This window comes from Schistocerca cancellata, chromosome 3, assembly GCF_023864275.1.
Source record: "Schistocerca cancellata isolate TAMUIC-IGC-003103 chromosome 3, iqSchCanc2.1, whole genome shotgun sequence".
Classification (NCBI taxonomy): Eukaryota; Metazoa; Arthropoda; class Insecta; order Orthoptera; family Acrididae; genus Schistocerca; species Schistocerca cancellata.
Window position 1 is genome coordinate 339,709,599 of NC_064628.1, and position 27,065 is coordinate 339,736,663.

A 27,065-nucleotide genomic window follows, 5' to 3' on the forward strand; every position below is an offset into this window, starting at 1 on the left:
TTAGATTGATGGTGTGGAGGCAGGACCTGATGAACACCTTGTTGCGACAACTACTTTCAAAATGGCGCGTGATGGTCCCATATCTGCAACTTCCAGAATTGAGGCTGTACCATCATCTGAAACCAAAAGTTCTCTTTCAACACCAGTTGTGCCACCTCTAAAAAATGTTATAGCATCAGCTCCACCAAAACCGACAGACTGTAAGTAATCCTCAGTTTCCACTTATGTTATTGTTTTCTTACTCTGTGCTGCAGTAATTAAATGCTTGGTGTACACAATTTCAAACAAATACTTTAAGTATGTATACAAGTGTTGTTTTTTAAACATTCTGTTTTAAATTCACTAATATGTTAGATCGTTAAATTGTAGCAATAATGAAATCTTAAATGGGAAATAGGCAGCGGAACGGTGCCAGACAATCAACATTAACATCTGAAATTCCATATTTTCAGGCAGCACATTGATTCCACCGGCTGCTGCTTGGTAGTAGATGGTAGCAGTTTCAGAACTGTGTCCAGTCTCCATCTTATATAATCACTTGTTGTTCCTTTCGTTTCCACTGCTCTTTGTTATAGTGATACAGGGTGTATACGATCTGGGAAAACCCAGGAATTTTTTCATCCGGGAGAAAACGGGGAAAAATCCGGGAAGTTTTCATTATTTTAGTTTGCAGTTAATTTTTTGTAATTTTGACTGGTAAGAACCGATATTCTAACAAAGGATATTACTGTATCCCGCTACTGCAGAATAGTACTGCAGCAATAAAACATGGACTAGAGAGAGAGAGAGGAAAAAAAATAAATAAAACTTAAAATGCAACAGAAATGCACCTTATACAACAACAAAACATAGTGCTCATACAAGTGTCTGCCAATAGCAAAATGTGTCAAGGCTTTGGGGAGACCATGCAATGCTTCATAACAATAAATTGCCTCCGACGAGTGTGACGTCACAACTGTTTATATTTAGATTCATTTTAGCAGTTACGAGCGGACTCGTGCGCATGCGCAGTTGAGTCACGGATGTGTAGTACCTTCTCTCGCTTCTGGCTACGGAAGTGTGGTAGTGGGTTGTGTGAGCAGTCACAGCAAGCAACTAGATGCAATCGGGAAAAATTTTACTCCCGCCCTCAACCTGCCAGATTCACGCATGCCAATCGGGCCCGGGTGGGGGGTGGGGGATTGTTTCACAAAGCACCTAGCATCCAGCACTTCTTGGTCTATCGATTACTTACATGATTTTGAAATACATCCCTGTTTGTTTTTGAACACATTCTAAGCTGATTTCTGAATGAATCATAAGTTGATTTTTAATGCATGCATAGTGTGTGTGATATCTGTGTCAGGGGAATCCTTGTCGTGTCTAGAAATAAACTTTCCTGCCGGCAAAAGGGGATGGGGCTATACGAGCTGAGCAGAGTAAAGCCGAACGGGAGAATGCCAAACGCTGTCTGATTATGTGGTTGATTGGGTTCGCAGATGACCAGCGTTGTTATAATTACTAGCGAAATCCATCGATTCAGTCTACCAGAGTGAAAATAAACGACTAACAGGTAAGAAGGATTACGTATTATCTCCTCGGTGTATCCAAGAAAATGAAATTTTTAAAGAAAATTTTTGGTCAGATCGCTACACTAGTAAGGGCCAGTTGCACAGTCACCGCTTAAGTTCTATTCTGGAAGTAGCAGAAGACAAGTTGTACGAACATGTAAAAAGCGCGATAACTAAACTGGTGATTCTTGCAGGGCTAGTGAAGTTAACCGGCGAATTAAGTTTTGAGTGTGGCAGGAATAGTTCCAGAATTAGTGACGACAAGATTGTTTGTTAGAATGAGGAAGGAGAAGAAACAGGAACAGCACACAATTATGGAAGAATATGATGATTCCAAATTTATATAAAAATTTTGTACTACTACATTTCGATCTTTCGATCTCAGGCTTGAGAAACTGGAGTGTATGAATGAAACGTGAAACTAACATAAAGCTTTTTGCTTATAGTAGGCCTGATAGGCATTTGACATTGGTACTTGGGATTATATTCTGTTGTGTTACAAAAATGACCATTTGTGCCAAAACAGCCTGGTTTATTTGATGTGTGTTGCAATTGCGGCAATATTAGAAAGGCCTGTTTTGTTTTATGTAGCAGACAGTGACAAAATAGACGTAATCAGATCGAGAAACCATACTATCTAGTATTGCCTAGGTGTGGAAATATCGTAGATCCGGAGCTGATGTGCAGAGCAGTCTGAATTGGGGAATTGTGTAATCTTCACATGACCCCTGTTAACATTTAGTGATTTTGCTGTTTCCTCTTTGTTTACTGCTCTCTCGTCAAATGAAAACAAAACGGATTTCTGTGGCCGGGAGCTATCAAGTGAATTAAAATACATTCACATAATTACGGAAGGCTAAAATATGTTATTGGTTTCAGATTTTATTTTATTTCCATTTCTTATGACAGTCAAGCATTAATCATCTTGCAGAACAATGTAGTCATTTTTGTCGGTTTGCTAAAGAGATTGGCTTTTATTAATATTTTGTGCTGAGGCAGTCAATTTATTTGAAACGAAGTGTTTAATTTCACACTGTTGGCTAGTTTTAACTGTTCGCTGCATTTCAAGTGCACGTTTTCCATCTTCTAGCTTGTATGGCATTATGCCATAATAAAGAACCAAACATGAGATAATACAGTACTGGTACTCATCCGAATCTGGACATACGATTGTGCACTTTAAACCGAATTATGCCTTTTAGTATGGTTCACGAAATTCCGATGCTCCTGGCGTATCCTTTGATGTCTTGTTTTTTTATGACATAATGCAAGATCTTTTAATATTTTACACATACGAACGTGCGGGCTTCCTGCGTCATCGTAGCTGCACAGGCGCAGTGATGCTTGTTATCTGGTGCTCTGTGGCAACTGCTGAAACGAACCAATTTCTAACAGGTCACGGGAAATATTGTGAATGGTGGTTTGAAAAGTGTTTCCTTTTACGCAAGATGAACTGTGTGCGAGAATGTACGATGAATTTCTTAAATCACAAAGCGTTTGACTCTCATTTAAAAATCAACTCTTTGAGGACGACCATTTAGAAGAATGTTGAGAAGATCAGACATTTACGTCGTTATTAAAATTTTACTGGCACATTTGTGTGAAACACGCACAAAATGATCAGCATTATATGTGGAAGCTTAGCTTCTCTTCCAGCTTATTAATCTTAGAGACCAATATTATTTGTGCAAGCTTTGTTTTTCATCTAGCAAAACTATATTAATTTAAACCATTAACTTTTCTTTTTGTATGTTCGCGCTACTTAAGAGTGATCTTGCTATTGGTTGACTACACTACGTGTCATGTGCTGTCATCAGCTGCCGAGATCAAGTGACATGAGCTATGACTGGTTTACAAAAGTGCGTCGCAATCTTGATTTCATTGCTTCGGAAAGTAACATGTATTGTTTGGTGGCATTCGAATTTATACCTCTGTAAAACGAAGAAATGCAGGGTACATGTTGCTGCACATCAAAGATCTTTCCAAAAAGGTATTTTTTTCTCTGGGTTTCGTTTTCTAAAGTACCGGCAAATTCTACATCTGTGTAGAAAACAATAAACATTCTAAGGATTGATAAGTTTTACAGTGCCAAGGAAAAGTATACTGTCATTTAACACGGAAAAAGTGTATTTTCACCTGGGAGAAAGTGTATTTTCAACCGGGAAATCCAGGAATTTTTTTTTTCCTTGTCCACGTATACACCTTGCGCCAGTACCTTGTCTCCTACCTTCCAAACTTTACAGAAGCTCTCCTGCGAACCTTGCAGGACTAGCACTCCTGAAAGAAAGGATATTGCGGAGACATGGCTTACCCACAGCCTGGGGATGTTTCCAGAATGAGATTTACACTCTGCAGTGGTGTGTGCGGAAATAAAGCTGTGAGGACGGGGCGTGAGTCGTGCTTGGGTAGCTCAGTTGGTAGAGCACTTGCCCGCGAAAGGCAAAGGTCCCGAGTTCGAGTCTCGGTCCGGCACACAGTTTTAATCTGCCAGGATGTTTCATATCAGCGCACACTCCGCTGCAGAGTGAAAATCTCATTCTCTAGTGAGATGTGTTCTCTAGTGAAGTTTATTCGATTTTAGTTCTTACTTGATATCTCGCTTGACTTCATCCCGTTTTCTTTCTATTGACATTTGATGTTACTGAATGAGCTATAAGTGGTACAAAAGACAAATGAATCGCAACATGGATGATGGCAGAGTTAAGAGAATATTTCAGGCTATTGCAGAGAGGGGAGACATAAGAGAGGAAATGTTGACATAATCCACAATCAGTGTTCCCAACACAGCTTGCAATGTTTAGCTTCACCGCGCAATGATAATGGGTCGAATATGTTTCACACTACTTTTTGCAGGAACTGACATAGTTGTGAGATGGTGGCGCTGTGAAGGCACCTAGGAATGAGGCTATTGATTTGTTACCCACTATAGCATCAAGTTGATGTTTATGGGTGTGTTAGTGACAGGAGAATCTGTTGTAGCAAGAGCTCTTTAGAGGAATATGTTCGTGGTTGCACAGTGTGCGAAACATTTGTGACAGGGAAGAATTACTCATTGTTTCACTTGTAGCAGTTTAAACTGTCGGACTCTTAGGTTCCTGCTTTACCACACACTCGAAATCGCCACACATTGGGAAATAAGCAGGCAAATATTTATTTCATCCTTCATTTTCTAACTAGATAGAAATGTTTAACAACACTGAATATTTCAGAACATATTGTATTAAGACTATAACGAATGTGATAACGATAATAAGTTGAAGAAACTATTGGCGTGCAGCAAGTTTGGAACCTCCAACCTCTTAAGTCAGCTGTTACAACTTATTCATCTGAATTTTGTGTTGTGCATTAGTGATTATAAACTCTATTGAAGCCTTACATCATTGATGCTTTATTAATTCTCGTTTAATGATAAGTGTGATGTATTTGTGATATGGTATTCTCAGTGCACCATTGTTTTGAAAAGACATACTGCACTCATACGGCACACACTTCATACAGGGTTCGTTAATAAACTCTTCCAAATGTAGACAGTCGAAAGCCCACCAGTTATGTCACTACAGTAAAAAGTAGTGTGAAGTGGTGTCCACACCGCCACTGAAAATATGTTTCTGTTGGAAACATCATTTCCTACAGCATTTCACATCTGTTTCTTGTCTCTGTTTCTGTCCACACTAGCAGCAAACATTTCTCAGTGTATTCACATTGTCTGCAACATTCTTTGTTGTATTGTTTTCTTGTTGTCTGCCATGTCATATATAGAGATGAGGAAACTGTAATATGTGCTGCTGCGTTATTAATTCTCTAAGGTTTATGCAAACAGAAGGAAAGATGTCATCGTCATTAATTCTTTTATTTTTTTTTTTTTTAATTTATTTATCATAACCTGATGGCCATAAGCATCACCGTGTTTAATAGATTTGCAGAGTAAGGTTGCATTTATCAAAGCATTTCGTAACTGGTTTTAAAACCCTGATATTATTTTGATGGAGAGTTTGTATAGTAGTCGTTAATGGTTGATAAAATTGGATTAGTTATTGTAAGGAATCAGTTGGTTGGTTTGCATACAGTTGTCTTCTTTGTTGAGCGAAAACATACCATAGAACAACTTTGGGAAAAACTAGCTCTAATTCATGTAATTTTAATTGGATATCGTCTAACAGATTTTTGAAATTCTGACATGCATCACTGTTTCTTAAAAAGAAGAAGATACAAATTTCCGGAAAGCAATTGCAGCCAAACATGCTGTTAGTCTTAGTTATTTTTGAACAGGAGATTCATTCCAGAGCCTTGAGTATTTATTTCTCATTTGGAAGCAAGCTACAACAAACTACCCTATTTCTTTTCTACGCAGACTTTTGCAGTATTCTACCAAACATAGCAATAGTTTCCTGCAGAGCATCTTGCTTTATTGCTGTTCCTGTACTCCTTTCCTCAATAATTCTGCAAGCAGCTGTCAGCCAGGTAAAAGTGTAAGAACAAGACAGTCTGCTGCCTCGTTGACTGCATTTCAACCCACACCCTGGAAAACAAAACATCTATACAACAGATGACACAATGCAGCTTATAAACGTCCACTTGCCTCATGCAGCAGTTACATGCAGTAGCTGGCCTGAGCGATTGTTTCATTTGATCTGTATGCTGCTACAGACAGATCTTTCTGTGTTTTGAAAAACACACACACACACACACACACACACACACACACACACACAGAGAGAGAGAGAGAGAGAGAGAGAGAGAGAGAGAGAGAGAGAGAGAGAGAGAGAGAGTTAGATACCAACGCCTTTGACCGTACTTTAATTTCTGGTTTAATTCACTAATTTCATCAATTTTTGCTTTTTTTCTGGGTGAACAAAAGGAAAGATATCTCAAAAGTGTGTGATTTGATCTATAATTTACGGTCGTAGCATGTCTGAAAATAACTCGATTACCTTGTAGGCAGATACCAATTTAAATTTTTGAGGAGATTTTACTTGCTGTTACTCATGTGAATTTTTAACAAATGATGAAATTCACTACCACAAATTATTGTATAAACATTGTATTGTACCTCTAATTTCCTTCACTTGTACTGATTTTATACAATGTATTGGTGGTGATTACGATTTTTATCACATATGCCAATTACATATGTTTTTGCTCTTATTTTTGAGGTTTTAATATTTTCCTAGACTGCGCATTTTTCTCAGTTTTGCAGTTTTTAAGCCTGGACCCCACTAATAGATAAAATAGGGGTTCACTGCAGTTTACGTATGGACAGTGTCATTTTACGACTTCACAGACAAAAATTTGAAATCTTAACATTTGATAACTACCCCACTTATGTACAGTTGTCTAAAATTGTCAATAACTTATTCTTTGACATGATTGGTACTTTTAACCATGTGATGTTTGTGTCGTCATTGGAATTTTATTACAAGGCGGGATAACAGTTCTTCCACATGAATCTTACGTGTCAGCAGGCTCTTCTCCGAAAATTATCTAATATGCTGAAGTTTTGTTTATGCATGAAGTTATTTGCTATTGTTATTTATACCTGAATTAACTTTCCCTTTACCATAAACTTACGTTACAAATCTATTCTACAAAAATCCCCTTTGTCAACATCCATACTTTTTTGAAATGTTCCCACACTAAATCCTACTACATAACTCATTAAGCAATTATCTTTTTATTAATGTTAAATTACACTCACGCATCATTCATACTGCTAAAACACATTTATAACATTTTACATACACAAAAAGACATAACACTTTCTGAAAATACTAGAAAAGTTTATGAAAACCATTCTATTACTTTAGTGCACTCTACTGGGCACAAATCGAAACTAAAATCATAGTCCCCCTATCCTTTATCGGCTGATACATAAACTATGTGCGCGTCCAGTCTCGCGTCACCATCTGTCACTATCCAGCTCTGAGACACATCTCCCACTTAACCGCCTCCAAGGCAGGATCGTTATACGGCGCTATGCCTCACACCCCCTATGATTATAAAATTTGATTCCAAAGAATTTTAAAATTATACTAATGTCAATCCTGACATAAAATTACAAAATATTTCACAAAATAACATTCTCATTCTTATACATTAAAATCACAAATCTCTTACTTCGGACTTGGCAGTCTGTAGCTAACCTAGTCTAAAATCTTTAGTTTCTTTGATAATAATCCTCTCTTACATGAAAACATTTTTTGCAAATCTCTCAAAAACATTCCTAACTATTTTAATAATTTTTTTTACATTTACTTTTTGAATGTGGTTTTTTTTTTTTTTTCCTCCCAGGCACTGCGGTTGGTGTCCTGCTATTTAACAATAGTATTTTGTCCTACCTTTAAAAAAAAATGCACATAACTATCGCCTCTTTATCACACATTTTTTCATGAGTCTTGAGTATGGCACCTTGCATTGTAGCGTCCATAACACACCACCGTTCTCCACTTACTGGTCCCTCCATGGTTTACATGCATTCAGGGTGTCTACGACCCGGGACAACCGGGGGGTCCGGGAAAAACCCGGGATTTTTTTCATCCGGGAGAAAACCGGGAAAAACCCGGGATATTTTTAGAATTCCTGGAATTTTTCATTGTTTTAGTTTTCAGTTAATTTTTTGTAATTTTGACTAGTAAGAACCGATACACTAACAAAGGATATTACTGTATCCCGCTACTGCAGAATAATACTTCAACAATAAAACATAAACGAGAGAAAAAAAAAACGAAAATAACTTAAATTGCAAAGGAAATGCGCCATATACAACGTTGACACAAGTGCTCATGCAAGCGTCTGCCAATTGAAAATCTGTCAAAGGCTTTAGGAAGACTATGCAGTGCTTCATAACAACAAATTGCCTCCAATGAGCGTGTAGTCGCAACTGTTTACATTCGATTTGTTTTACCAGTTAACGCGCGGGCTCATGCGCATGCGCAGTAGTCACGTTTGAGTAGTAGATTCTCCCGCTTCTGTCAACAGGAATGTGGCTGTTGGCTATGCAAGCAGTCGCAGCAAGCAGCTAGATACTTCCGGGAAAAGGAGGCGCCTAATTCATATTATTGAGGGGAAAAAAACTTGTTTCACAAAGCACCTAGCATCCAGCGCACATTTGCCTATCAATTAGTCATATGATTTTGAAACGCTTCTCTGTTGGTATTTGAACACATTTTAAGTTGATTTCTGAATGAATCATAAGCTGACTTTTGAATGCATGCATAGTGTACGTGATGTCTCTGTCAGGAGACTCCTGGTCGCATCTAGAAATAAACTTTCCACAGACAAAAGGGGACGGGGCTGTACGAGCTGAGTGGAGCAAAGCCGAATGGATGAATGGCAATCGCTGTCTGATTATGTGGCTGATTGGGCGTGGGAATGATCAGCGTTGTTATAATTGCTAGCAAAATCAATAGATTCATACTATCAGAATGGAAATAAACGACTGACAGGAATAACAGGTGAGAAAGATTATGTATTATCTTCTCGGTGTGTCCAAGAAAATGAAGTTTTGACAGAAAATGTTCGGCCAGATCGCTACACTAGTAAGGACCAGTAGTACAGTCCCCAGCTACCAGCCGCTTAAGTTCTATTATGGAAGTAACGCGGAAAACGTGTTGTACGAACACGTAAGAACGCCTAACCGGAGAATAATTGCGGGGGAACTAAACCAGTGATTCTGGCAGGGTTAGTGAAGTTAATTGGCGAACAAATTTTGACAGTGGGAGCAATAGCTACAGAATTGGTGATGACAGGATTGTTTGTTAGAACGAGGACGGAGAAGAAACGAGGACATCACACAAATTATGGAAGAATAAGACGATTCCAAATTTATATAAAAATTTCGTAATACTAGTTTTCGATGTCATGCTAGAGAAGCTGGTGCATATGAATGAAACGTGAAACTACTTCCTAACATAAAGCTTTTTGCTTGTAGTAGGCCTAATAGGCATTTGATATTGATACTTATTGGATTATATTCTGTCGTGTTATAAAAATGACCATTTGTGCCAAAACAGTCTCGTTTATTTGGTGTGTTATAAAAGTGCTGCCGTATTAGAAAGGCCTATTTTGTTTTATCTAGCAGACAGTGACAAAATAGACGTAATCAGATCGAGAAACCACACCAGTCTTGGGTATTATTTGTATTAACAGCTTTTTCAGTATTAGATAACTACATTTCGATTTTCCATGTAGCAAAATGTTTGACAAACTTTGATGAGGTAAAAGATTCTTTCATAGAAAGGAAAACACGCCATGTAAAGCTGTAGCAAGATTAGAGAGAAAAAAATGCTAGGAGCTAAGGTTTGAAGAAATGTGTAATTTCTTGCTTATCTCTTGTCAGTACTGGTTTTATATATCCTATATTTAATTTTAGCACACACAAAACAGCAAGTTATTAACTAATGGGCAATGAAGAGTTCAGATTTTCCGAAGAGTTCTTGTTCTCTCGATTACAAATAATCCCGCCCGCTATTAATTGCGAGATTTTTTTTTTTTAAGAGAGGCAGGCTGCCTAACCGGCCGACTGGGAGCAGGAGAGGCACCACAGGATGTTTCAGTTTCCACTCTCCTGAATATAGTTTGGACGTGCAGTAGAAAAATGCTTTATGAAGAGGCATGGAACTGCACTTGGGCATACTTAAGACCAAATAATATGTCTTACATTTCCTCGAATACATACGTTTTATGTTTCAGACTTTTCAGAAAGATGTGCGCTACAAGATGAACATATTTTGAAAATTCTTTTTTTTTTTTTTTTTAGTATTGACCCGGTTCGCAAATGTAGATCCGGGGCTGATGCGCAGAGCAATCTGAGCTATAGTGGGTAGTCTCCACGTGATCCGTGTTTACGTTCAGTGATTTTGCTGTTTCCCCTTCGTTTACTCTCACGTCAAATGAAAACAAAACGGATATCTGTGCCCGGGAGCTATCAAGTGAATTAAAACACATTCACATAATTACTGAAGGCCGAAATATGTCATTAGTTTCAGATTTTATTTTATTTCCACCTTTCTGACAGTCAAGCATTAATCGCCTTGCGGAACAATGAAGTTATTTTTGTCTGTTTGCTAAAGAAATTTGACTTTTGCTAATCTTTTCCGCAGAGGCAGTCAATGTATCTGAAACGAAATGTTTAATTCCACGGTACTGGGTAGTTTCAACTGTTCGCTGCATTTCAAGTGCATGTTTTCATTTTCTAGCACGTATGGCATTATGCCATAATAAAGAACCAAACATGATATAATACAGTACTGGTGCTCCAAGAAAATTTACATCCTGGAAACCACACTTAAAAGCTTAATATCAGGTCGGGGTCTACGGTACTTCATTGGGAATCTGGACATACGAGTGTGCCTTTAAGTATGCACTTTAAATGTGCACATTTTAATATGGTTCACGAAATTCCGATGCTCTTGCAGTATCATCTTTCATTGATGATCTTTTACACGTACGTACATACGGGCTTCCTACGTCATGATACCTACCCAAGCGCGGTGTCACCTGTTACCTGAGCTTTCTGGCAACTGCTGAAACGAACCTATTTGTAACAGGTCGCGGGAAAATATTACGATTGGTAGTTTGAAAAGCGTTACTTTCAAAGTAAATATCCTTTTACGTAAGTTGAGCTATGTACAAGAATGGACCATGAATTTATTAAATCACAAAGTGTTTGACTCTCATTTAAAAATCAGGTGTCTGATGACGAGCCATTTTAGAAACATTTCGAACCCTCGAACCCTGAAGATCAGACATTTATGTCATTATTAAAAATTTTACAGGCACATTTGTATGATATCTCTTAAAGTGTAACACGCGCAAAAAAGATCAACAGTATATGCGAAAGCTTAGCTTCTCTTGCAGCTTGAGACCAATATTTTATGTGAAAGTTTTGCTTTTCTTGTAACAACACTATGTATATTAATTTAAACTATTAACTTTCCCTGTTTGGCTCGCTACTTAACACTGATGTTGCTATTGGCTGACTACATCACGTGTCCTATGCTCTGAATATCCTCTGTCATCGGCTGGCGAGGTCACGTGACATGAGTTACGAACGGCTTACAAAAGCGCATCGAATCTCGGTTTCAATGGTTCGGAAAGTAACATGCGGTGTTTGGTGGATTTTCTAATGTATGTTTTCGTAATACGAAAATACGCAGCGTACATGTTGCTGCACATCAAAGATATTTCCAAAACGTGTCCTTTTTCTCTGAGTTTCGTTTTCTAAAATGCCGGGAAATTGTACACCCGTGTACAAAACCATAACCATTCAAAGGAGTGATAGGGGAAAATATACTGTCATCCGGGAGAAAGTGTGTTTTTAACCGGGAAATCCGGGAAAAGTCCGGGAATTTTTTTTTCCTTGTCCACGTAGACACCCTGGCATTGCTGTCCCTGAAACCATACTTCTGTCTAAGCCTGCTTCCTTTACATACATCCTAATATACAATTACTTATAGTATTGGAGGTTATTTACATTTTCTACTATTTAGTTTAACTTGAATTCAAATGAAAGTAAATTAACTGAGTATTGCTTACTCAAGTCAGCAAGATCAATTCTATTCGAAAATCTTTTCTGAAAAATACTTCTTTTCCAAACACTTAATGAATTTAAAAGAAGTAGTTGCTATTGCAAGCAAAGGTTATATTAATTTTTTCTGTTTAACTTTCACTCAACTTGAAAATATTTAATGGTAAAACCCATTTCCTATAAAGCAATTATTTACAAAAAAATTTATAGTTCATAGTTACCACTTTTTATGTAGTGTCTCTTTTCATCGCTTCTTCCTCATAGTTTCACCACTATGTAACAGAAATCAAGAATTGTATTTACAAAATATACATATGTTCTCCACATTCATTCATACTCCACTCGTTAAAAATGTTCTTCACCTAAATCTCCTTTACTAACTGCCCTTGTCACGTCTGGTTATTCTCATATTTGTACATGTCACTCAGCCTTCAATCACAAACTGACCCCCATCTCTCTCACCACAAAACTTACTTTCTCTTAATCCCATGACTCCATCTTACAGCTACAAAGTCACCTTCCCTGATAGAGAAGAATATTACAGAAAATAGATTCAGCTCAGAATGATTACAAGAGGAAGACTGGCAATACGAAAAGAAAACTTGAGCACCTGCTGTTCATCAAACACCAAGCATTGCATAGGTTGCAATGCCCTCTGAGGCCTCCAAGCTTAACTCACATCTACCTCAAGGTCCACCCCGACATCATCTCCATACTCATTGTAGTCCCCCAAATCCTCTGTCCTTCTACAGTACCTAACTGGTATACTGGCTGCTTCTTCATCGATCACATAGTCTTTTCGAAAAAATGGCACAACCACATCTTCCCCATTTATTTCAAAAATTATCACACTTTCTTTAAAATTCAATCTCCCTTTGTAATGGTTAAAAAAATCTACACCAATCAACATGTTTATACACAGATAAGTAATTATAAGGAAGTTAGGGAATACTTCCACCCCATTTATTTTCACTGGCAGCAGAACTTCATGTCTAACAGGTTTTTTTACTTATCCAGTAGCTACAATAATCTGTACCCCCACTACTGGCATAATTACAAGATCATTCTCTTTCTGCAATGATTCTAACCAACCTTTACTCACAGCACATAAATCACTACCTGTATCTGCTGAACACTGTACCTCTTCATCTCACACCTGCAGACTAATTATTGGTTGACTCAATACTTTCCTTTCCTTGCTAGTATCAGCACCCTCCTCCAGTAAGTCGTTCACAACCTCTCTTCTATCGAAACCTTGCCTGTTTCCGGAAATTACACAGATTTTTGCAGAACCACCTTCACCACTTTTTCCCCCATACTAAGTATTCTATCCACTAGTGACAACTCAAAACTCCCTTCTGGCGCTTCGCTATTCTCCATTATAGCCTCTCTCTCTTCCCTTTCTCCACTATTAATTAGTCGACCTCCACTTTGGTCACCATCCTCCTGCTTCTCCCTAATAGCCTCACAAATGTCGTCATTTATAGATGCTAATATTGCCTCCACACTGGCATTAGCAATTTCCTGTAATTCTGCAGCCTCTGTACTTTCTCCTTCCTCAGAACATGACGCGACTTCAGCTTGGTTACTAACCACTTTCTTGCAGTCGAATTCTGTCACATATTCCACTAATACACCCTCCCTCTCGCCTGCAATACAGTGCTTATCTTGTTTATATCTATCCAAAATATCTTCTAAACCTCCATTAAACGTACAGATTTTTACGCAGCTTGTTTCATCCGTTGCTACTACCTTCTCGTGTACCTCCCTTACAGTCCCTGTCTGGTTACTATTAACACATACAAAAGGTTTTGCTAGCGGGCTCCAACTACAACTTCCCGTCTGGTAAATACTAGCCCTTTCACAGACGGCATTTAGTTCGGCGGATTCAGTAATTCAGTATCCTTTCTTACGTTTACCCCTCTCTGCTGTTGCCTTTGCGCAACATCATTCTCTAGCACTGGAGAATACGATCGATAATCGTGCACCTGCTCCCCATTACTTCGCCTATCATTTGCAGGATAGCGCCCTCTCCCGGCACCTCTGCCTCTGCCATTTCCATGGAACACGCCAATTCTGTTAATGTTTACATTATGTCGCAGTCCTGCATCATTTGGTGGTGTATCATGTCGATTTGCATATTCCTCCTCATACAATAACTTCTCAACCCTCTCCAAATAACTAACGAACTTATGCACATCATCCCTCGGTGCTGAAATAAGTTAGTTCCGCCAGTGCATAGGCAGTTTACCTTCCAAACCCATAACAATTTTCTCTGGCTCGATTTTGTTGTTTAAGTATGACAAATTTGTCATCAACTTTAACACAAACTATTTTACACTTTCCCTTCTGGGATTAAACTTTTCCCCCGCCCAGAAGCTATTTAATAGTTCCATATGTTTTTGCTTACCCCAATATTCTTTCAAAAATGCCTCTTTAAATTTATCCAAAGTATCGTACTGTTTAGTAGCAATAACCCCCCCAAGTTCTGGCATCTCCTAAGAATTTTGACATAATAATACCTATTTTTTGTTTGTTCGACCACTAACTAGGTAACACACCCTCAAAATCATTCCAAAATTCTTTTGGATGCACATTTCCTGTTGGATCAAAACGTAAAAACTGTCTGTTAGTGACATGTGAAATTTCAGATGATTCTACAACAAACTACACCCACTACTGTTAATTCCATGTTTGAGGTTAATTTCAATTTGGCATAGTCTACTGTCATGCTCATCCAACCTACTTTCCACATCTTCTACTTGGTTAATTAGCTGAAGAACATTTTTTTCAGATTCATCCACTCGTTCTGACACAGTTTTTACTTCATTCATAAATTTGTCAGATTCAGAACTGATTTTACCGGCTAACACTTTGTGATCAGTTTCACATACAGATTCTACAGCCGCTATTTTAACCTGTACTTTTTGTATACCTTCTTTATTTCATCTACTCTTTGTTTGTTTCCAATAGCAACTCTATTCAAAGCCTCTGTTAATTCACCTTTTACAATGCTAACAGATCTTTTGCAGTTATTCTCAACTCGAGAAATTTTGTCATCTACTTTATTTTCTAATGACTTCAATACATTTTCCCACATTTCTTTTAAAACAGCAGTCTGCTTTTCAAGTTTTTCATTAAACCCACTATTAAGTTTACTAATTGTTTCATTAAAACCACTGTCAAGTTTACTAATAATTTTTTCAGTTTGTTCTTGTATAGAGCCCATTAAAGCGGCAAACATTTCCTACATAGTTCCTAGTTCCATTTTTGGCATCACTGTTTCTTGTTTACCTTGTTCCACTGGCACTATACCATGTTTGGTATCCACATTTGATTCAGTAACATTCCCAACACTATCATCACACACCTGATCGTTACTGAGTTCATGCTTAATGTCACTTTTTGAATTAGTATTATCCCCACTAGTTATTTTAACAGACATACTTGAAGCAGACTCAATTCCACTGTCCGTACATAACATAGAAATATCATAAAAAACATCCCCTTTTATTTTAACAGGCCCCCGCTCATCGTGTAGGCAAGCCATGCTGCCCCGTTGTACTGCTCGCCGCCGCCGTTAACATGCCATCTGCTGCTTCACTGCACTCCTGTTGCTACTGCAGTTGTTGTGTATCATCTTCTTTTTTGCAACTCCAACAACCCTAAACGGGTTCTTTTCAGACTTGTGCTAGTACCGGTTCACTAAATTCTTTCACTAACGTTTACTGTTCGGTCCATCAAAATCTTTCTCTAGACCGCGGCTGCAAAATACTACGGCTGTAATGTTTCCTGGCACCGATGCACCACGTGCGGCGGCGCGGTTTCTTCCGTCCCTTTACAATGAACCTGCACCTACCTGTGAACATTGTCTCAGCAGATCATCAGTAGGAAAGCAGAGTGAAACCTACTGTACTTCGACGTGAACCAGGCTGCAATTTAAGTCACTAATGAAAGTTTGGAAATTTTGTCCTCAATATATTTTGAAACTTCACTGCCAAGCCTGTGCTAGCCTTAAAATAGTCACTCACAATCCCTTTCACTCACATTAGCAAGTTTATGGTCTTGCATTTCCCGAAAACGTAATAGATACAAAAATACTGATTGTTTTTGATTGCGAATGCTCGCCAAATATTAAGTGTGTCAGTACCAAATGCAGACAGTTTTATCCACCGACCTGCTCAATACGCCACGCAGAATATATGTCTTTTCTCGTCACAAAATTCACTTAAAAAATTCTGAAATTTCTACACACACATCGGAATAATTATACAGTCACTTTCCAAAACTTTTGATGTCTGAAACACTGCTAGATCCGGCAACTTACCGTTTCCATCGGAACTACTACTGCTACACATGTTCTATCTGTTTTATGGCTAGGTTTTGACCCCTCTCTAGAATACTCTCTTCTCTACCAGCAGAGAAAGGCGCACGAAGAATATTGCTTTACCATTGGTCAGTTTATTCAACAGCCAATAGCAAAACAACACTCTCCGCGTCAGTCTGCACTTTTCATCAATAACCAATGGCAAAATAGTAAATCTAATGACTGCACTTTTTACCGACGTAATTATCTAATATGCTGAAGTTTTGTTCATGCATGAAGTTATTTACTATTGTTATTTATACCTGAATTAACTTTCCCTTTACCATAAACTTACTTTACAAATCTATTCTACAAAAATCCTCTTTGTCCACATCCATACTTCTTTGAAATGTTCCCACACTAAATCCTACTACATAACTCATTAAGCAATTATCTTCATATTAACCTTAAATCACACTCACGCATCATTCATACTGCTAAAACACATTTATAACATTTTACATACACAAAAAGACATAACACTTCTGAAAATACTAGAACAGTTTAAGAAAAACATTCTATTACTTTAGTGCACTCTACTGGGCACAAATCGAAACTAAAATCACAGTCCCCCTATCCAATATTGTCCTCTATTGGCTGATACATAAACTATGTGCGCGTCCAGTCTCGTGTCACAATCTGTCACTATCCAGCTCTGAGACACATCTCCCACTTAACCACCTCCAAGGCAGGATTGTTATACGGCGCTACGCCTCAACAGTTTTCTTCCATTCTTTTTTTCTTGGAAATGTTTCCTGTCTTGTTCTGCAAGGAAGAGAATGAAACTACAGATAAGTTGGTGAATGAGTTTCAGAGGCAGTTCACTGCTCTCCAGATAGATGACACTATGGCTACAAATCAAGATGATGCAAGTGATTCTGTTTGGGAACAAATATCAAGAATTTGTGGAGCCGATGGACTTCTTAAATATAACTGACTCTCCAGGGTAATGTTCTCTTTTCTCACCTTACCCCAAAGCAACGCAGAATGTGAATGTGTTTTCAGCTTTGTGAAGAAAAATAGAACAGAGTCCAGATTATTCATGTCCACTGAATCTCTGGAGTCTATTTCTATTTTGAGTACCAGGAGTTTTGGACCCTGTTATGACAAAACATTTTTTAAAGACTTTTTGCGGGAAGCTAAAAAGGCTGCAACTGTGATTGTAAAGTCGAACTAGCATGTGATTTCCAATGTGTATTAAATTATTTCTTGTCTTTGTTATGTTAAACAAGTTTCATTGTGTAAAGCCTTTATCAGTTATTGCATATCTGCTGCATTTATCAATGAAGTCATGTTATGTATGCTCCAAACCAATATTCACAATACCTGCTGCTGTTAAACATTGATGTCTTCTTGACTTTTATGTTCATGTACTAATTAGCCTATGATGTAAGTAGTTGTGATTTCATTGAAGTATCCTGTTTACAGCCTGAATTATTGTATTGTAAGAAGTATTATTATTTTTCTCAAGCCAGGATATGTCAAAAATCAGTGGAGTTTTTGGTCACACACGGGTTTTATTGATAACCTTTTCAAAAATCAGCAGAAAGAAATACTGACCTATAAAGTTTAAAGAAATTTGCAACCTTTCAGAACCAGTGGTTCCTTCTGGCAGAATGGCATAGTTGAAGGGGAAGGAAGAGGGCTGAAGGAAAAGGAATGATGAGGTTTAGGAAGGGGGAAGAGTTCATAAGTCGACCAGACCCCTGAGTCGAGGTTAGACATACTGGATAGGATGAGAAGAAAAGAGTGATTGAGCCGAACGAGATTCAAAAATCTGAAAGCTTAAAGATGGAAGGTATGGTAATAAGCAAACCAGAGTATACTTACAAAACATTATGTAAGAGTTAATAAAAGTAGAAAGCAGAGAGCGTTATATTAGTGGTAGAAGTGGGGAATGGGATAAAAAGGGTTGAAGATAAGATGTAGAAAACTAAAAGGCCAGGAAGCTGTCGAGGCTCAAGGACCTGTTGTAAAGCCAGTTACTTCTTGCAGAGTTGAAGTGTTGCCGTGTTCCACTTTATTTTTCTTTGCTTTTGCAACTTCGCTGGAGGGTTACACATCGTTTTAAGATGTTGAATAATCTAATTATTTGAAACTGGGGCTATTGTCTGACATAACAAAAGTCAGGTATTTATCCACACATGTAGGAGGTAGATTTAAAATAATTACAGTAGTCCTCAGTAGATTTCACATTTAATGACGTTAACCCAGCAGACACAGAATTTTATGCAAAACTGACATAGCTTGCTTGTTCGTTAAGAGAGATCACAGAAGAAAAACAAAGCAGAACTAAGTGAAGGCGCATGCAACAGTCTGTCTGTCTACAAGTTTGGTTATTAAGAGCTTAACTGTGAAAGTTAACTGATACATTGAAAATGTTATTCAGAAGAATCTTAAAAAGAAATGGTTACTTAATTTCATAGCTAGTGGATAGCAAACATAATCTTCCATTATCACAGTGCATCCTTGCAGACGGAAGAAGTTTGATATAGCTGCAGTTGGCACTGCATAGCAGGAGCACAGCTTCAAGGAGTGACATGAGTGCAGAAAGAGAAGATTTAAAGGTACAGATAATTATGAACATATGGCTTGACAGGTCACGTTCATGGAATTGGTACCCTGATTAAGACATCTCCAACAGCAAAAACCAATGGTAACATTCCAAGGGGTAAGACCATAGGGGAGGAAAGTAGGTGCAGAAGGACCGTATGGTTGGACAAGGATATTGCGGAGACTCGGGGTCATGAAAAGCTATTCTAGGTTTGTGCCAAATGTTGGGCAGAATGGCCACATTTAGAATGTGGTTGTAGAAAGTCATAAGCTTCTTGAATTAGCTGATCAGTACATGCAGGACCAAGGTGACAATGAGTGACAAGAGGTTTACTCCAAAGTTGTTTTTTGGAGAAATCAGAAGTACCAGGACAGGATGTGATATCCCAGGAAATATGCTTTTGAACTAAGCTGGTGAGGCAATTATGTCCAGTGAAGGCTGAGGGAGAATGGTGTTGTGTTGCTGTGAAGTGTCTGCATCTGAACAGATATGTTTGCCTCAAATGCTAAGGCTGTTCAGGAGGGATCTGACATAGAAAGGATGGAACTGTCAAAATGTAATTACTGTTCCTCGTAAGTAGGTTTAATGTAAACAGAAGTCTGTAGCTGACTTGATGAGGACAAGGTTAACATCAACGAAAGAGGCATAGGATTCGGGATAGAACCATGTTAAATTTAATTATAGGGTAATGTATTTAGAGATTGCAAAAATTCTAATAAGTAATCATCATGGATCCGTATAGCGAAGATGTCATCAGTGTATTCAAACCAAACCAGGGGTGAAAAGATAGGCATATGAAGTAGCCATAATGATTACCTTGGCTGTGCCCCCGCTCTATTTGTATTCTGATCCTAAAAGATAAAGTAGTTATTGGTAAGTAAAAGTTGTTTAAGGTGAGCAGGAAGGATGCTATAGTTTAGGAATCTGGTCGGTGCTGCTTTAGGTAATGTTCAGCAGTAGGCAGATCATGTAATATACAGGAGTTGGTTTGGGAGGTCATTCTACACGCACGTTATTCACCTGATCTTGCGCACTCAGATTTTCAAATTTTTTTCTCCCTATTGATCATCCTTCAAGGAGCTTCATTTCTGGTTGAAAATACACCCCAAACAGGGCTCGACATGTTCTTTGCCTCAAAATCACACGGTGTCTACAGTCACAGAATTGTAAAGCTACCCCAGCATTGGCAGACTGTTGTAAATAATGAAGGAGAATATATTATTGATGATGAGTCAGTGCGTATCTGTTGTGTTTATTAAACTTGGGCTAAAATGCTACGAACCTGTGCACCAAACCAGTACTGTAGATTGCAGGTATTCATCAACTAGGGCAGACGTACATTCACTGGGAATATTGAAGCCAGCAACAATGGGATGGCCAGGGTGAATGAGTTGTGCAGAAGACAGTTCAGAGCCGTGTTGTAGGAACCTGAGAAAGAATGGTGAAGTAATACTGGATGTTAGGAATTCTTGGAAGTCTTGTAAGGGGTGATTTTGAGGTTTTAATGGTGGATGAAGTTGGAACCGTGGCAAGAACAGTGAACATTGAACCACAATGTTGGGTTTGCTGTTGGAAAGCCTTTGGGATTGGGTTGCAAAATGATATTTCGAGTTGGCATTACATGTGAAGAAAGTAAGTCTTTCACCAAAGCAGCATAAATAAATGCAGCCCCTGTGTTCCGTCACATGTGAGTGTCAAATATTGTGACCGCCACTCCCCTCACTCGCCAGATTGCCCAGCTTACGAGAGAGAAAAGAAGATCCCCTGCTGCTGTAGACAGCCCCCCCCCCCCATGCTGGGCATGCCAATTAGCCTTTATATAAGTCTTCTTCGCACTTAGACACTTCCATCTCGAATTCCATTGGTGCAGTCATGCAAGGCATCTCTGCCGCTATTCTTCTTGCTGCTGGCACTTCTGTCACCCTGTCCACAGGTTCCCCTCGTCGACTGGTACCATGGTGGACCAAGGGTGTCACAGTCGTTGTCCAGGACTGCTGAGTGGCACTGCACTGATTTAAACTACACCCGTCACAGACCAGTCTCCTCGCTTTTAAGTGTTTCCGTGCTAAGGCTTGTTACCTTATTAAACAGAGTAAAAAGGAATGCTGGGAACACTATGTTTCCTCCCAGGAGACGTATTACCTATCTCGTTTCTTGATAACTGAACAATTGTGGAATCTTACATGGTATATTGTGATAGGACCACACTCTCACCACGTGTTTTTTGAATGAGAATAGTATGAGTAGTTCCAGCACAATTTCAACAAGACTTATTTTTTAGTAGCTGCTGAAAGATTACACACTGCAGATCTTGTTTGTCTAGGGGGTTCTCGAAGTTTTGTCTGCAAAATTAATCATTCCAACAAGCATGGCCTGGGTTTTCTTCTTGTTTGAAATAATCACTACCGAATCTCAAATACTTTCAGCTAAAAATGATATTCATTCGTACTTTTTGTTAGTAACTACACCATTTTCACTATGAACATTGATAGTTTAAATCCATTATACTGCACTTGTCCCATAAACCCGTCCATCTCCCTCCAATACAGACAAAGAAGTGGCGAGCAAGCCAACATGTGCCCGGAAGTTGCAGACATTCCTGCATTCTAGATTCTTTGGTCTACTGACCTTAATAAACTACAAAGATACATATAAATAAATACATATAAACATTCAGCATTTAACGTCTCAAACGAATCCAATATTTATCATAAAAGAAAATATTCATAATTAAATAAATTAAACACATTTTCTGGCAACATAATGAAATTACCTTATTTCATTACTGTGGGCATCGTACTTTTCACATGAGATAATCTTTATCTCCGACAGTTAATTACATTACACTCTTCATTGCAGGTTTGGTCCAAGCTCCGTAGCCCTCTGGGTCGCCAGTCCAGGGTCTTAACATCCAAGGTGCTCTGTGCACGTCAGCGTCCTCTTCCTATCCTGTTACCTTTCTCTGGCAGAAACGCTAAGTTGAACAGACCCCCTGTGTTTCATCCCGCCCCTTGCTGAGCCCTATACTAAGCCCTTCACTGAATGGGAATTCTTGCATGAGACACTGCCCGAGGCCCGGATTCCATCCACAAGCAGATGATCTAACACTTGGACATTTCCCAGAGGCAGCGTCTCATCAGGGTTCTCAAATGCATTTGGCTCATTGGTGCTTTTCTGTCACAATGGCGAGACAGTATAGTTATCCCCGGCCTTAAGCCCAGGGAGAACACAACTTCTCTCAACATCTACTGCCCAATTATCCTGAAGAATATACTTTGCAGACTGCTTGAGATGATGGTTGGCTTCAGTTTACGTTGGGCACTCGAATCTCTGGGCTTTTTTTCACCCTTATCAGTGTTGGTTCCGGGCAGGACGATCTCCTACTGACGATTTACTGAGATTGGAAATAGCCATCTGACAGCCTTTTACTAACCACCAGCACCTTGTTGCAGTCTTCTTTGACCTACACAAGGCATACGACTTGACTTAGTGCTATCACATCATAGTTACCCCCCACTCCTGGGGCTTCCGTGGTCCCCTTACAATTTTTATCCGCGAGTTTTTATGTAACCGGCTCTTTTGGATTAGAGTTGGCACTTCACTCAATGCCCCTCGATTTCAGGGGAACTGTATCCCACAGTGTTCTGTGCTAAGGGTCACTCTCTTCCTCAAAGCCGTCAATGGGCTTTGAACCTCTGTTGGGCCTCTGGTTACCTCGCCATTGTACGTCAATGATTTTTGCATCTGGTGCAGCTCCCACTCGGTAGCATCTGCTGAGCACCAACTCCAAGGTGCCATCTGACGGGCCTCTTTGTGGGCCACCTCCCATGGCTTCCAGTTTTCTCCTACCAAAACAGGAAGCTTTCTCCTACCAAAACATGTGTTACGGATTTTTGTCGTCGACCCACTGTACACCCCGAACCAGAATTTTATTTAGGCAATCACTCATCGATGTTGTAGCAGAGTCCTGTTTCTTGGGCCTTATTTTTTATAAAAATATGACATGGTTGCCCTGTATTTGCCACCTAAAGACTACAAGCATGCAGAAGCTTAATGCTCTCCGCATCCTGGCCCACAATCTTGGGGTGCAGACCGTACCACTCTTTTCCATCTTTATCGAGGTCTGGTCTCGTCCAGACTAGATTATGGTTGTCAGGTTTATGGCTCAGCAGCTCCTTCCACTTCGCAGCTACTTGACCCTGTTCACCATTGTGGGGTGCGTCTGGTTTTTGGTGCCTTTCGTACTAGTTCCATTGAAAGTTTCCTTACAGAAGTGGGGATTCCCCCTCTACAAATACGATGGACGCAACTCATGGTTTCTTACGCAATCGCCATTCGCCAGTGTCCTGACCATTTTGTGTCCCCTAGCCTCTTTGCAAATGAGGGATGTCTCCCTCCTGACACCTGCCCACGGATGGGACGGCTAGTTGGCATATGTCTCACTTCCCTCTCTCGGGATCTCCATCTCCACTCGCTAGAATGCACCCCATATATTTTCTCACATATCCTACCTCGATGGTGCCTAGACCACGGATTGGGACCGACCTATTCCAGGGTCCTAAGATTTGTGTCATCCCTGTGGTATTCTGGCGTCTTGTATGTGCCATCCTTGCAGAGTTCCAGGGTGCCACCATCTTCTACACTGATAGTTCTAAGACAATTGATAAGGTGAGCTATGCTTTCCGGTCTCTTACTGGCTTAGAGCATCATTTATTGCCGGGATCGTGTAGTGTGTTCACAGCAGAGCTTCTAGCCATTCAAAAAACCCTCCATTATGTTTCTTAGGCCTCCCCCCCCCCCCCCCCCCCCCCAATAGTGTTTTAATTTGTTCAGGCTCAATGAGCAGCCTGCAGGCTATCGACCAATGTTACTTTTGTGACACTTTGATCTCTGCTATCCATAACCTTCTCTCTGCCCTTGGTTGTGCCACCTCCTCAGTTGTTATTTTCTGGCTCGTCTCAAGTCATGGGCATCTCAGGGAAACGACTGGCTGACAGTTTGGCTAGAGAAGCACATACTTACCTCCCATTCCCTTTCATGATTCCAGCTGCTGAAATGCCGGGTCTATGTCAAATCTGTCTTTGTCCAAAAGAGGAATGACATCTGGTGCACTACTGCTCATAGTAATAAACTCCGCACACTCAAGAAGTCTACTGCAGTTTGGCAATATTCTTTCCGCTATTCTCAGGAGTCCACTGTTTTATGCTGTCTATGCATTGGTCATACCAGACTCACCCGTCGTTTCCTCCTCCGTAATGAACTGCCCCCACAATGTGGCTGTGGAGTCAGACGGGTGGTATCCCACATGTTCATGGAATGTCCCCTTTGTGCTAAGTATAGTGTTCCTGTTTCCTTGATTATAATATTAGCAGACTATTTACGGATCGTTGAACTGGTCCTCAGTTTCCTCCGTGAAGGTGGTTTTTATTTCCAGACATCAGGTTTTCCTTTACTCTTCGAGCAGAGGCAGGATGGTTGTGGTTGGGACCTCTCTGCTTGTCTTCTCGGTCTGGCACCCCATGACCACTCCCCCACAGAAAGATGCCCCTTTTTTCCAGTTTCTAGATTTGTTCTCACCTTCTGTGTCTTTTACTGTGTGTGTTTTAACTTCATTATATTATAATTTGACTCTGCTGACTGGATCCATCCACTTTTGGCAGACCCTCTTTCTTCTGTGCCTAACTTCGGAACTGTGGGACTGATGAGCTGGCCGTTTGGTCCCATAAACCGTCTCAGTTAATCAGTCAAAATCATGAGTAAATGCAGGTTTAGTGCTGAAAGTGAAACCATTGGATAATACAGATATTTCATGAGGGTGTAGGGACTTGGATGAGAGTTTGAGAACACTGTATTGTTGTGGCTGGTTCTTGTGATCATAAGTTGCCATTGCCCAGTGAGGCATTGGCAAAGGCTGGGGAATGATGAGCAAGTTGGCCAAGTTCGTTCTGTAGGAGAGGGTAAAGTGTGATCTGTTCCAGTTTCAAGTTGGCATGATGGATGAGACCATCAAAGGACACACAAGGGGCAGATAATTGTAGGATTTTGTAGGAGAGGAGTGTGGTAAAAAGAAAATAGGCAGATAAGGCATATGGGACACAGATCAACTGGGTAAGTGCAAGAGAGTGCTGTATTTGAAACTGTAAAACGGCCTGGTGTAGAGCAGCATTACATCCAGAAACAGGGCCTTATTTTGGGGGTAACTCCCAGGGACAAGCAGATTTCAAGAAACAGTGTGAAACGTCAGTTGTGATAGTTCAAAAGCAGGTGACCGGATTCATTGTGGTGAAAGAGGTGGGTTTGGACTATTGTAGATGGTGGGAGTAGCAAAAAAGCATAGGGGGAAGTAAGGGAAACAATCGGGCAAAAGGATGGGAAAAACGTAGGCAAATTCTTACGAAAATTTTAAGGACTAGTGAGTGGGCCAGAATTTCTCCCAAGAAAAATGGACTATATGATACAAAAGAATTAAAACAATAAATTGAACTGGAAAAGTTCATGAAACTTACTTGAAAACTGTTTAAGTTAAAAAACCTGGTCACACCCTGTGCACCTTCTGCACCCATTTCCGTACCCTGTGGCTCGTGCCTGTGACTGCCCGTTAGTTGGCAAACATGCGCTATCAAAGGGAGAGCCACCTGTGAAATGACGTATGTACCGTAAACAGTGTTCAGCTTTCTACGTTGGTATGACTATCACTAAGTTATTACTTAGGATGAATGGGTATAGGCAGAGGGTGTACATTGGCGTCACTCGGTGTCCTGTTGCAGATCCTGCTGTACAACATGAGTCATGACCTCAGTACCTGTTTTGCAACACATGCCATCTGTATTCTTCCACCAGGCACCAGTTTTTCAGGGCTTCGCAAGTGAGAACTGGCTCTAAAAGTCCTTGGTTGGTGCCACCCACCTAGTCTTAATTCACGTTCATTATTTTCTTTAATTTCCTCGGTGTCAGCATTTCTTCTCAATAACTACTCCTTTCTTCATTCCCGTTTACTTTTTTTTTTTTTTTTTTTTTTTTTTTTTTTTTTTTTTTTTTTTAAACTGTCTATTTTTTTCCCCACCATGCATCTATACCACATATAATGCCCATAGCTTTCCACTGTTATGAACTCTACCAACTTGTCAGTAGTTTCTTTCACGCTTATTATTCCATCTTCCACCTTCAAGCTTTTAGATTTTGAAATCTTGTCCAATGCAATCTCCAACAGTTAATCTTTCCTTCTCATCACATTTAATAGGTCTCCGCCACACGAAATGGCCATGCGGTTTGAGGCGCCATGTCATGGATTGCGCGGCCCCTGTTCGAGTCCTCCCTCAAGCGTGCGTGTGTGTGTGCGTGCGTGTGTGTGTGTGTGTGTGTGTGTGTGTCTAGGGACCGATGACCTCAGCAGTTTGATCCCTTGGGAATTCACACACATTTGAACATTTTTTGATAAGTCTCCCCTGACCTGGTGTTCTGGTCAATATCAAAACTCTCCCAATTTCCTGGACCTCAGCTGTCCTTTCCCTTCATCCCTTGTCGTTCCCCTTCAACCATTCGGACAGAAGAAGGACTCGCTGGCTGTGAAAGCTTGTACATTCCTTTAACCTTTGTATGGTCTCCTATCGCTGCTTTGTGAGCGTATCTCCCCCATCTATCCAATTATAGGACATTGTAGTATGTGATACTTATAGGGTATGGAAAAAGATGCACAGCAGTTCAACATCGCTTGGTAATTTTTTCCTGAGGCTGCAGCTGGCAGCAAGGGTGGTAATTTGCGCTCTATTCTTGGTGAGAACGAACTTTCAAATACCTACATAACTTTTGTTTTACTTTCCAGCTTCACCCCAAAGTATTTAAAAAGAGTATTAATTTGAGTCTTCATGGCATTCATAAGCTGTTTGTCAGATGTATACATTAACCAGGACCATCTACTTTGGTGAAAAATGTTTTTACCTGTAAACTTGTCCAGCCATGCCCCACAGCATCTAGTGGTATGCAATCTCTACAGAAGCTAAGTGTCTGGGTCAAAGTTCCGTTATAGCGCATAGTCAATCAGAAAGTTTCACGACAGGCTACACTCTTCTA

At 39.8% G+C, this 27,065-nt stretch overlaps 1 protein-coding gene across 1 annotated transcript in view; it reads left to right on the plus strand.

Moving 5' to 3' along the window:
* Positions 1–27,065, plus strand: part of LOC126175032 (rac GTPase-activating protein 1) — a 157,140-nt gene that overhangs the window by 48,683 nt on the left and 81,392 nt on the right. The window contains exon 5 of the mRNA XM_049921534.1: positions 5–200. Coding sequence (XP_049777491.1) covers positions 5–200 — 196 coding nt within the window. The remainder of the gene's footprint in view (positions 1–4; positions 201–27,065) is intronic.